The following is a 13,930-nucleotide window of genomic DNA, read 5'->3' on the forward strand; positions in this document are numbered from 1 at the left end:
GAAAAGTATGTAATGGTCCTACGGACCGGATTTTGTAAATGTTTTTTTGCTACATGGTGTAGGGAGTTTAGGCTAGTTATTTATTTCCACCAAATGAAGATATGTATATTATGTATAATGAAACTTACTCAATGTCAGTAAGAAAAGTATGTAATGGTCCTTCGTAGCGGATTTTGTAATTTTGTTTTTTTTCATGGTGTAAGGAATATAGGCTAGTTATTGCCACCAAATTATGATAGGTAGGTATATTACAGTTACAGACACCAGTCGCTTCGGTTAACTCTAAACCTGCTTCGACTATGCAACTTTTTTTTTCATTGCGACTGTGTATATGTATTTCAATTTCAATATATGTAGGTATTTATTTCAGACTAGACATCTTGGCTAGGCGTGCACGCTGCGCCGGAGTCGCCCAGCGACTGCAACTCACGCCGCGCACGCGCCGGCGAGCCTTCATTTCACTCTCTATAGTTCAGGGGTAGCAAACAGTTTGTTACGATTTTCAAATATTATTTCTTCTATTAACTCACGTTTATAGACGGGTCTAACTTTTTCATACACTTTTCGTCGGGTACCTAGTTGCACAAATCTCTGTTGTGACATTTTGCTGGGACATCAGTTAGCCGCGACCACGACCAGTGAAACCTGTGTCAAAACGTGGGTAAATAAAGGTAATTGAATAAATTTCGTGTTAGACCCGTCTATAAATGTGAGTTAATATGTGTTCAAAACGCGAAAGTTTTAAATATTATATTATTTTTTCTGGTAGCAAACAGTTTGTTACGATTTTCAAACATTATTTCTTCTTTACTAAGTTGTTCTTTCGATGCGCTGGTTACTGTTGAAATACCTACTCAAATTACCATTTGGTATAAGAAAAGAACGCCTATAATACCTTCAGGGTAGCCCAAAACAAGTTAATAATTGTTTTGCAGCGGCATATTTTTACATAATTATTTTCAACAATCGTTTGTGTTTCAAAATAATATGTTTTGTTATAGTTTTCGTTAATGATTGTAGTTATTTTTTAAAATTTGTACGTATTATACGTATAATAGGTAAATAGGAAATTTGTTTGGTCTCTTTCGATTTGTCGACGCGCCTAATATAGGCTTCGGGGTGGCTTCGGGCGACCAGAGGGCTGGCCACTATTTCGCACAGCGAATTTGTATCCCTATACAGCGAGGAAATCCGGCCAGCCTTCTGGGCACCCTGCTCATTGACGGCGTTTTAGGCCAAATGTTTTACCTGTAGCATAAGTTAGTGTACTGTAGGTTTAGTAAGTTTTATTAAGTAAGTTGTTTTTTTTGTATTGTGTTAGTACCTAATAAATGAAATTATAGAGAAAAGGTTGCCGGCCCCAGAATCGGCGCAACATTTTCCCAGTGGGGATGACAGGCGCGGAAAAAAGTAAAAACATTGTATCGTTAGTCAACAACAACAACTATCAGCCGTAGCTTTTTTCGTACCATTTCTAAATCGGACGCCGCAGGCAGCGGTCGCTTCCTGAAAAAAAAAACTACGATTAAAAATAAAAAATACAGATGCGTTCACGAATTTATTTCGATTACGAAATTAATTTAGTAACATAACTTTTTTTTTAATCGTAATGTTTGAGTGATATTAGTGTTGTGCAGTGATAATGTTGTCCCGGTGTAGTGTTGCTAGTGTGAGCAGGAGTGTTGTATTTTTTTTAATTGTCGGACAACTTTTGGACTTTGGGGGAGCTTATAGTCCGAGAGGTGAGGTTTTTTCATTTTATTTTTACTTAAAAACCAATTTAATTTATACTTTTAGTAGGACAAAGATAAACTTTAACGTTCAGATCTTAAAATGCTTACTGCTATCCTGCTAGTATATAAATAAATCCGCAAAGAAATTCAAAGGTGTATATGAAGTCTCTAACCCGCATTGGGCCAGCGTGTGGGGACTATAGCCTAAGCCCTTTCACGCCCAAGCCCATCAATGGAACGTATACCTAATAGGCTGAATTATTATAATATAAATAATGCTAAGTAAAAATATTCCACCGAAATTTCCAATCAGAAACATTTAGTTCACGAAACTATGACTCTACACAACACCAATTCATAAACATGCATATTTTAAGTTACCTACCTACTCAATCTCATATCCTTTAAAAAAAAGGGTAAAAAGAAAGCGCCCCAGCTTTTTAGACTATTTTTTATGGTTCGTCACGTACATAAAAAAGTCCGTAGTACTAAAATGTGACGATCCGGAACAGAAATAGTTATTTTATCAGAATTGTAACTTTACTGAAAAAACAAAAAACAATGTTTTTAAACTTTTTTTGTCAAACATAAGTTTTACGACAAAAAGTTGTACGTATTTTAACATAATCCCATGCCTTTCTGACCCAAATTAGGCATTCGGAGAGCTTATTAGATTAAGCGCGTGCGCACAACATATTTGATTCATGCAGTTCATAAATATGTATCGACAGTGACTTATTTATTAGCTGCTCTATCAATCATCATGTATCATGGACATAGAATTTACGAGTGATTTAAATGGTAGTAAGTAGGTATATTAGTCAACAGTCATTATTATGTTATTTTTATTCCATTTACACATTTCAGATCTCATTCATTCAGATTTCATTTGTTTATTAAATTTCTAAAAGTTCTAAAATATGAATTATATTTATGAATGCCCATTTTATATTTTCAATCATGCCGGAGAGTTCTAAGCAGGATTTCCTTCTAACAACACTGTGGGCCCGATTCGGATTTTGAACTAGATGTCTATTAGATATCTATTAGACATCACCAAGATACGACAACGATATTTTTAAGATCTAACCTGTCAAATTTGACAGTTCCGCGATTCTGGAGATACTCTTGAACGACTTCCACAATGTCTAAAACGTCTCGTTATGTATTTTTAGATCTCAAAACGATTTTGAAACGATCTTAATACTATAATATAACGTAAAAGTGACATATATTGGTTGCCCGAGTTGAGCTTCAAAAGATATCTAGTTGAAATCTAAACTACCAGGTATCTAGTACATATCGTATCGTTCTCTTCTCTAGAACGGATCTTGTTTTCCGAATACCGCGGTGTGTAGGTCCTACCATTATTATTTTAGTACATACTTAGGTGTCATCTCCGCCTTGCAATTCTGCCCCGCCACGTAATACAACCATAAGTGTGGCATTGTAAAATAGTTATTACAATGCCACTTATGGTTTTATTACGTGTACAATTGAAATTTATGTTATGAAATTACAGTAAACATTAAAAATCGTTTTCGAATGGCATTTTAAATTGCGGGACAGAACCAAATTATATTATTATTACTCAGGTAATTCGAGTTATCAACTGAAATTCGCATTATTCTTCCGCAAATTTTAAATATTTGGGCGTATACCTCACTTTCCCCATTATTCATATCACCGATATCCATAATAATCGAAATAAGGGGTTTTCGCCACAGACAATACATAATAACTTATTATTATTAATAAGTATAGAATAGAAACCATCGAAACGATAATTTGTAACCAATCTTGCGTTTGCGCCTTGGATAGTTCGATCGGATCTTGGTTACGAAATAAAACGGAGTTTCTAATTGAATCAATTTTGCACTAACCGACTGATTTGTTTTGTTGTAGCTTCTGTGAGTGGCGATTGTATCAATATAAGTACTATTTGTGACGTTCCACGGCAAAAGGTACCTTATGGCAGTTGGCGCTTACGTCGCATAGCGCCGCAATGATAATAGCGCGCGGCGGCGGAGCGGCGTTAATAATAGCGTAAGCGCCAACGGCCAAAAGGTACCTTTATCCGTGGGACGTCACATTTTAACTTTAGTCTTAATTGAGAATATAGGCACCGTAAAACTACCCAAGTAGGACCCTATACTTAGTTCAAAATCTCTCAATTTTGGTCCTAATTAAATTAACTAGAATATCGTCTAGGTGTGATTTTTTTTAAATGACGCAAAATAATGAGGCAAAATATTTTCATGGATGTCTTGAATCTTGATCGTTACTTTTTTCGATCTTAGTAGGTACAGACGTCAACTCATGCTACCAGGGGCCTTACCATGATGTCCTTATTGCGATTGTGTTTAGGAACTAAACTGAATCGCTAAAGGACGGAGCTATATAAGTCGCATAGCTCCGTCCTTTACCGATTCAGTTTAGGTCCTAAACAGAATCTTATTGCGATTCTGTTAAGGCATCATGGTAAGGCCAGACCAGGTCTGAGCAAACAAAAGTCACAACATTTTAAAGAACACAGGGGGGTTTGAAAAAATAGAATCAAACACTAAATAAAATAGGTACCTAAATTAGTGGCTCTGAGAGCTGTGACCCTATAACGAAACGACAGAAAAAATATGTAGGTACTTACTGAACCTGCTCACAAAATTTCACGAGAATCGGTAGAGAAACGCAACCCAAAGCAGTTTGCCCGAGTCAAAACGGAGACCTTCGCTAACGCTTCGGTCTATAAGGATGATGATGATGATGATCCTTCCGGCCGATTTCGGCCATCGCGACCACTACGACTCCTAGTTTGCTCGGCGCTCGTGCGCCCGAAGATGGCTGACGTAGCCGATTATCGAGGTGAACCCCCGCGCACATTGAGGGCACGTGAGGACACCAGCCACGTAGTGGTATAGTGAATCGGAGCAGGCTGGCGCGTTTTCAACTCGTCGCGCTTAGCTTCGAGGTCAACTTTACGTTGCCCCTCGAAATCGCGCACTTTGTCCTGCACCAGCCTGCGCCACTCAGGACGCTGTGCTGCCAAACCTTCCCACTGAGAGGGCTCGATGTTACACCTTTTCATGTGTCGCTTCTGAACATCTTTGTATCGGAGGAGTTGGTCTATAATACACAATACTTACATACATAGAACACACGCATGATAAATAGCCGTGCCGATCACACGAATAAATGCCCGTAGCAGGATTTGAACCCGGGACCATCGGCTTTATATTAGGCAGGCCCACTAAACTCACTATTACCCAAGTACCCACTAGGCCAGACAGGTCATCAACACTCATGCATTAATTACCTACCTATACCTCCATATATTTTAAATTACGGCATTATTTAATTAAGTATCCGACATCAGCATTTCTCACGAAGAAATACACACTTTTAAATCGGAAGTGAACGATGTAAATATTTTGATTACAAATTATAATTAACTTAACCCAGATCCATATTAAGCGCAACTAATAACAAAATCCAATCGCACGCATAATATTTATGTAACACAATTTATAAATTGTGTAATACTCGGTAATACCAACCACATAAAGATAACCACAGACTATGAAAACATCATTTATTTGGTTACGCCGAAATATACCGATCTTGCACTGTAACATGATATTCCATCGTTGGATAATATACCTTAAAACTTAGACAATAAGGTCGGTGGATTATTGTCGGGTACAGTATCCGGTCATTACGAAACGGTCGAAAGGAAAAAAGAGTAAAAAAGTGGAGTCGGTAACATGGTTATAGTGTGACGTCACAATGAATCCATCGGCGAAATTGTCGCTTCGATTAGTTCCACTTGTCGCGTTCGATTTTTAAAGTTTGTAAACTTTGACTTGATGAAAACATTCGTGTCAGGGAAATCAGTGTCAGTAGCATTGTCACTAGATTAATAAGCAGAGTATGATGATACTATTACTTATTCTGTGGCAGAGTTAAGGGGACGTTCGGATTTCAACTGCATTAGGGGTCGTCCTAATACAACGCCAACAACGCGACTACCTACGCGATTATTGCAAAGTTTGTTAATTTAAACATCACTACATAGTATAAAATAAAGTCGCTTCCCGCTGTCTGTCTGTCCCTATGTAAGTATGCTTAGATCTTTAGAACTACGTACGCAACGGATTTTGATACGGTTTTTTTAATAGATAGAGTGATTCAAGTCCTCTTGAATCACTCTATCTATTAAAAACCGCATCAAATTCTGTTGCGCAGTTTTAAAGATCTAAGCATAGGTACCTAGGGACAGACAGCGGGAAGCGACTTTGTTTTATACTATGTAGTGATTATAGAATTAATACCGATGTCAATAATATGCCAAGTTGATAGGCTGCGTTTTTGATCTGAATTGGATTCGCGCCACTTTCCCGTGCTTAATTCGTTATAAAAGACGATGCTGTAATTGTAAACATCAGATTCACGGTTCCATAAACATTTAAATAAAAATATATAATACAAATGACCTTCAGGTTCAGATATTTATAACGATACATATAATTGTATGCATAAACGACAAACCAATGCTAAGAGGACGACCATCTCCCCTGTAACGAAATACCTTCTTGTTTCGTTTGTGGACTTAGTCGCCTCGTACGACACCCTTATCATATGTGAGAAGAAACAACCGTCCATCTCCATCTAGGAGAAGGATACTCCAAAATAAAACCCGGAATGGAGTTCCCGTAAGGCGCGAGTAGGGTCCAACCTGAAATAAGCGGCAGATTCCTGCAGCCGACCTGTCTCCACACGTATTGGCTCGCCTTTCCTGTGGGATAAGACAGTGAAGCCGAGAGGGTAATGCAGGTGCTGGGCATCGCTGCGTTTCCTTAATTTTGTCTCAGGCGGTGTAATAGGATATTTCTCCGGTTTTACACCATAAATCGCCTGCATTAGACGCTAATAATCGTATATTATTTGCCGTGACTTATTTTTCAAAAGTGTTTTTCAGTAAAAAGACACGTCAAGATTGTTTACCTTTTTTTTAATGCTAAAAAGACGAACCTACGTCAATTCTTGGGATTAGTTATAAAAGCGGACCACAGGCGGCACGAGCCGTGGCAAAATGCCGAGATAACGCGAGGAAGATAGACATGCTTATAAAACATAATTAACACTTTATACCATAAGCTATAAACAAATAACCATAATTCACACTCGGCATTAAAACAATGATGTTCCCCATAGTTTCTCATGTTTTGCTTCACCCATACGTCGATCGATCATTTCCCTGCTCTCGGAATGATGGAAAGGTACCTTTGTCTGTTGATTATTCCGGGTTTTTACTAATGTTCTGTGATAGTAACACTGTGGAAGTGATTCATTTATTCACTCTCCAATGCTTTCATTGCCATTTAGCATATTGTATAAGTACCTAAAGTGTCATTCTATGGAACTTGCTAACTATGTAAACAAAAGTCACTAGTAAATTCACCATTCAGAGACAATTTCTACATCGCGATTTATTTATAAGCAAGTTCCATAGAATGACAATTCGGACAGACAGACAGACGCACGAGTGATCCTATAAGGGTTCCGTTTTTTCCTTTTGAGGCACGGAACCCTAAAAATCAGGCTTCCAAAGATGGCTTGCTTAGTTTCAAAAGTTTACTTGTCTCAAGTAATAGCCATTGCACTCTCACTGGCCTTCTAGCCGACCTTGGGCTGGCTTCTTGCCGATTATGCTGTCACGCACACGCGTGCTCCGTCATAGCGGAAACTATCGGTTACGCTCTGTACAGTTCAGCGCACGAAGCTTAATCTTTTTAAATTTGTACGTTTTGTGCACACTGTTTCTTTTCTCTTATAAAATGGTTAAGGTTTAAATTGAAGCTTATTTTTTGATGTAGGATCGGATACCCTAGATTATGTACAAATTTATGTGGCGGTAAAATCGTGGTTACATACATACATTTCCTGGTTTGAAGGGAGTCGGCATTCGCACTATTTCCCCTCTGTTGTCTTAAACGTGTGCCATTTTCTATATGTATGTATGTATTCGTGTCGTCATTACGGATTGGATTTTGTATGTAGTGAGTGAGAAGTGCCAAAAAAATGGCAAAACGATTTGTACGGTAAGACATAGCTTGGGCTCCTCCCTTCCGACGTGTCGGAACTGTCGGAAGCCGGTGTTGCTCGAAGCCTACGTGGGCCATTTTATTTAAAGTAGTTCCATACGATTTTTTTTTATTTGTGAATTTCTATGTTATTCGTACTCAGAATCACGAGCTTTTTCTATCCTAATAGGAAAAAAAAGTGTCCCAAGGTTTTTTCCCATTCCGTTACCATTTTTCATAGACTATGTATGGAATGGAAAGATCTAAAAATGTAATATTTTGGTATGGTGGTATGGTGTGTCTAACTTGCGTGCGCAACAGTACGGGCAACAATTTTGTCAAGTTAGTGGTACCGTTTAGTTTCGGCCAAGGTTGTTTCGGATTATCGACTTTTACTTTTATGCACGTACGGCGATGAAAGTCGCACTTTCCGCGGGATCCAGAACGATGCGCGTGCTCATCGCGAATGTAAGGAAGGCTGCGCGGGATTGGTTAGAGAGCGTGCCGTTTGTTTGTCGTGCGTACAACGGAAAACAAAACGTGAGTTTGAAAAATACCCGAAACTTATCAAATACCGTAAAACCCCACATATTCCAGATTCTCCCAATTTTGGCCCAAAACGAACTCGATAACTAATCTTATTTCATTTATTTTAATGAACCGATTCTGCTATAACCGCGAAAATCGAAGTTCGTCAATTGCGGGCATTTTTCTCTGTTACTCTAATTACGTCTTAATTAGAGTAAATTAGAGTAGATCCCCGCATATTTCCGAATTTCGGTTTCGCGGTAGCTCCCCGAGGCCAAATATTTTGAAAAATGAGAGAACAAACGCGTGAAACGCGATACTTAAATAAGTTATGAAATGATAACGGCTTAAAAGCAGGCTCAGATCCATCTGACGCTCTATCGTTCACAAAATGACCCGAAACAGCTGTCAGTCATTTCAATGCGGTCACGAAACCCAGCCCGCATCATCGAGCTAGGAAATCTAGGAATGGTCTAAAATCAGGGACATATTTGATGCTCCATCGTCCACAAAATGACTTGAAATATAACTGTCAAAGTCAAAAGACGGATACAGCCACTCAAGTCCATCCCGTCAGAAAAAGCTATCTAATGAGACTCTCTTTTATATTCAAAGCAATCATAAACAGAAACCGAAATTTTCGTGGCACTTTTGAATTATCCTTGAATTTTGAATTTGAAATGTTCCGAAAATCATATATTATATTATATGGACACAATGTATGCGGTTCCGTGGGAATCTGCCAGATCTTACACCGGAATATGCGACACAACAGAAAACCGTCGTGTCGCCCAAATATTTTTAATTTTAGCTAGTAAGATTTTTGCCTGATAATAAATGATATTTAAATACAAAACATTAAAAGTAGAGTTAAAAGATGGTCTTATCGCTAAAGACTGATCTCTTCCAGATAACGTTTGAGTAGTTGAAAATTTTAAATGGAGATATGCAACAAGGACAAAAGTTATTTTTAGTTATTTTTTTGTAATTTTTTTTGGATTTGTATTGTATTGTAATATATTGTAGATTGTAAGATTTGTATTGTACATTTTGACATCATAATAATTAAAATATATTTAATGAAAAGTTAAGTTATGAAAAGTCACTAGGGTCCCGATTCGGATTTTGAACTAGATATCTATTAGATGTCTATTAGACATCACCAAGATACGACAACGATATGTTTAAGATCTAGCCTGTCAAATTTGACATTTCCGCGATTCTGGAGAAACTCTTGAACGATTTTCACAATGTCTAAAACGTCTCGTTATGTATCTTAAGATCTCAAGATCTCAAAACGACATTGAAACGATCTTAATACGATAATTTAACGTAAAAGTGACATTGGTTGCCCGAATTGAGCTGCAAAAGATATCTAGTTGAAATCTAAACTACCAGGTATCTAGTACATATCGTATCGTTCTCTTCTCTAGAACGGATCTTGTTTTCCGAATACCGCAGTATCAATTCAAGATTGCTATGAAAATTCCGGTCTCTGATCATAAAACATTATTGGATCAAGGGATGACAAACAATTGGCAATAACTTTTATCGGCCATGCGCCGCCGCGGGCTAAGGGAATCGTTTCTACGACGATTATATCTAATGGTTGGTTTATTTACACTAGAACAGGGTCATGGCAGAAAAAATATAGCGTTGGGGTTGGCCGGTCGGAGTAATTTACAGATGGCGCCAGCATAACTGCTCCTGTCAAACCCTAAAATTGTATTTTATGGCTTGGAGAGCCCGGATGAATATATTATCTATATATATAAACGTGAAAGACCTGACTGACTGACTTAAATCAACGCACAGCCCAAACCGCTGGAACTAGAAAGTCCAAATTTGGCAAGTAGGTTCCTTATAAGGTCTAGGGGTCCACTAAGAAAGGATTTTTCAAAATTCATCCCCTAAATGGGTGAAATGGAGGTCCAAACTTAAAAAAAAAACTCTCCTGCGCGTGCGAAGCCGCGGGCAAAAGCTAGTTTATTAATAAAAATAAAATAAAATACCGGAAAACCTAATTTAATAAATGTGTTAAGGTACAATAAAAACATGTATTAGTGTATTATATCAGGTATAGTTTCTTACCTTAAATATAATTATGGTTCCATTTGTATGATATATGATATATTATATACCTATTTAAAATTCCCATGCCGCTCCCCGGGAGTCAAACAACGTAATGCCAAATTTAATTATTAAATGAAGAGGCATTATTATTGGGGTGTTATGGGCCTTTGTCGCATCGACCAGGCATTGATATATTGTGACGACTAGGGTTTGCACGACGGATCCAAAATGTATGGGAAGATCCGCGGATCCGGATCCAGATCCGGATAATTTCATACATTCCGGATCCGGATTGCAAACCCTAGTGACGACCAATACCATCTTTACCATAAGGGCACAAGGGGCCCGTGCCCAGGGCTTCCATCCTCAGGGGCCCCCGAACGACAGACAGAAACTCTCACATTAGAAAAATGTTTTCTTTACTTTCCAAAAGGGCCCCAAATTCTTATATGCCCAAGGGCCCCAGCATAGTTTAAGACGGCCCTGATGACGGCCCTATAAAGTTCATCCTTGTTGCATCATTTCAAGCTGTATCCAGAAAATTACAGATTCTCTGGGCCGTAATGTTCTGTACCTCATAGGGTTGCAATACGTGCTGCCCTAAGTAGGTACTTCTTTTTGACATTACATTAGTGGTCCACAGAAACAGAGAATGTGCATTGCAGTCTCCTCTGACTCCTGGCAGAACCTTCATGTTGTTTCTTGTCAATTTGAAACATGTGTTTGTTCAACTTACAGTGTCCAGTCCGTATGTGAAGAGGTAAAAGGGAGACTTCGCATTTACAACACATATTATACTAGGGATCCTACGTGGTACGTATAGTTTGGCCCAGGACTGTCCCATTTCAAACATAGGCAGAAATAATCGTACTGTATTTGTCTTACGCTATAACTAGCACCCAAAAGAATATATGAGTATGAGTATGAGTATGAGAAAGGGATGCGTATAGTTTTCCTGGTTCTTAGTTTCTTACTGACTGACAAGTTGTGTTTGCCAAACTATACTTAAGCAGTAATTGAAAGTGATAATTAATCACATCGTCAGAAAAAGAAAACAGCACTGGATGACCAATATCGATTGCGATTAGCTTAATTACGTATAGCATTACAGTTCGTTGGCATTTACCCGATACAGCGGAAAGCTATTTTCATTTCCTACTTGCAACCCTAGACCGCTTTCACTGGGGTCGCGAGATGACACGATTACTTGTCTCAATCCAGTCGTTAGTGTAAACACGGCTTTATTGTATTTGCGGGTTACGTCATAATAGCATAGGTTAGTTCAAACTAGAGATGGCCGAATATGGACTTTGCCGAATACGAATATTCGGCCGAATATGCGGTTCGGCTAAAACTGCCTAAAAAGCTGAAAACAAGTTCATACGGGTCTGCGATCTGCACTCGGCACGAGTTTTTCAGCTCGATTCGGGAAATGAATTAGAGGTTAACTAGATACGATATAGTAAAGATATGTGACGTTCCACGGCAAAAGGTACCCTATGGCGGCTGGCGCCGCGATTCGGGAAATGAATTAGAGACTCACTACATATGAAATAGTAAAGATATGTGAAGTTCCACGGCAAAAGGTACCTTATGGCGGCTGGCGCTTACGTCGCATAGCGCCGCAATAATATTGGAGAGCGGCGTTAATAATAGCATAAGCGCCAACCGCCATAGGTACCTTTTCTCGTGGGACGTCACATATCTTTAGTATATCGTATCTAGTTAATGTCTAATTCGTTTCCCGAATCGCGCCGTTTGACGTTTCCCCTCTGGACCGGCCGGGAATTTTTAAGAAAAGAAACGAAACCGTCTCATGCCTGACCAGGCATGTCTCACTCCGCGATTTCGTCGCTTTGCTACAGGTAGCTAAAAGTACATCCGTTCGGCCCCAATTTTGGGGAAAGCCATAAGCCGCGCGTGGCGCTGTCGCCACCTAGCGGCCATATCTGTGCTGATCGTAACAGACGCGTTTTGTTAGAGAGTGAGTCTTCTGTACTTAGTACTATTATTTATACTGTGGCCTGACCGCGAAGTGCACCTGCGCCAGCTAGCCGACGCCCTTATATAAGATTTTGTTTATTCGGTAAATGTTCGGCAGTTCGAACCGAACTATTCGGCCGAATACAAACATTGAAAAATATACCGAATATGCCGAATACCGAATAATTACCGATTATTCGGCCCATCTCTAGTTCAAACAAAAATTAAAAGTTTCCATTTCAGTTTACTTTTCTATTTAACACATAATATATCGCTTTATCTATTAAATACTTCCGCCCATTAACTATAATCAAACTAAAGATGATTTCTTGATCTAAAAATACCAGTGTACAGTGTAATAAAATAAAATGACTCTCATTTTCGGCAAAGCACGTGCCAGATTGGAAACTAAGTATGACCGTGGTTGCGTAATGAACATTACGTGGCTGGACTTGTAAAAAGCTCATTTTCCAAACAAAGTTTTTGCTTGTAATGGTAATTTGGTAAATAATGTATGTAATGGCTCCTCTACACGATGGGCCAACGCCGGCCACTCCAAGGGACGCAGCCATGCGGTAGAATTAGATAGCAATATCACTTGCTCCCTCTAACGCATAAATGCGTCCCTTGGAGTAGATGGCGTTGGCCCATCGTGTAGAGGAGCCATAAGTTAAAACTTATTTACGTTTCAATATTAATCTTTGGGCCTAACTACTTAAGACGAAACAGGAGCTGAGATTTAAATATTTTAGGTAAATATACCCGTCTCGCTAACGGAAGCGGCTCCTAAAACTAGTGCGATAAGGACAAGGCGAAAAATCCTGCGTAAAAATCTCAAAAATCGAGGATTCGTACTCGACTGTTTCCTCCTCCAAAACTCAACCAATCGTAACCAAAGGGTATAGCCGGGTAAGCATGGCCAAACTGCCCTTAGCGAAAAAAACAATTTCCTTTTACTGGATTATTAACCTATGTATATGTAGTGCTTTCACCAAATATTAAGCCTCAAATGCTTCAAATTTAAAAAAAAAATGCAAAAAAAGAAAAATCATTTTTATTTTATTACAGCCAAAGTACTAATCCGATTTCTTTGTAATTTGGGTATGTTGTATATACAATTAAGGTCGCTTTCTGAAAAAAATAATATATAATTATCTCTTAAAATAATAGTAAAAAATTGAGATGAAAATTTTCAGAAAAATAAAAAAAATACGTGCGAGATAGCGACAGTTATCAAATTTACATATTTCATGTAGAATTTAATAATGTTTAACATATATTTTTTTCAAAAATTAAAATCGGGATTAACAGTGTTAAAAACTCGAATTTGTAACATCCCATAATACCTTCTCTTCATACAAAATAACTTGTACGTCGTTATACTAGAAAGTTATATTCCCAACGCAATTTGAATTTAGAACGCGACTTATTTCGCTGAGCGCGGACCTTAAACTCCGTGGCTGTATGCGGCTAGGGCGAACGGCATTCAGAGATTTAAAAAGCGGCCAAGTGCGAGTCGGACTCGCCCATGAA

The 13,930-nt window shown here is 38.5% G+C and overlaps 1 protein-coding gene across 1 annotated transcript in view; it reads left to right on the forward strand.

Annotated features, from left to right (window-relative positions):
* The first annotated feature begins 1,341 nt into the window (after positions 1 to 1,341).
* The window catches only part of LOC134662071 (ovochymase-1-like), a 39,301-nt gene continuing 26,712 nt past the window's right edge, over positions 1,342 to 13,930 (forward strand). Inside the window, exon 1 of the mRNA XM_063518346.1 lies at positions 1,342 to 1,742. Within this exon, the coding sequence (XP_063374416.1) occupies positions 1,643 to 1,742 (100 nt within the window). The 5' untranslated portion in view covers positions 1,342 to 1,642. The remainder of the gene's footprint in view (positions 1,743 to 13,930) is intronic.

The sequence above is a fragment of the Cydia amplana genome, chromosome 2 (assembly GCF_948474715.1).
Source record: "Cydia amplana chromosome 2, ilCydAmpl1.1, whole genome shotgun sequence".
NCBI lineage: Eukaryota > Metazoa > Arthropoda > Insecta > Lepidoptera > Tortricidae > Cydia > Cydia amplana.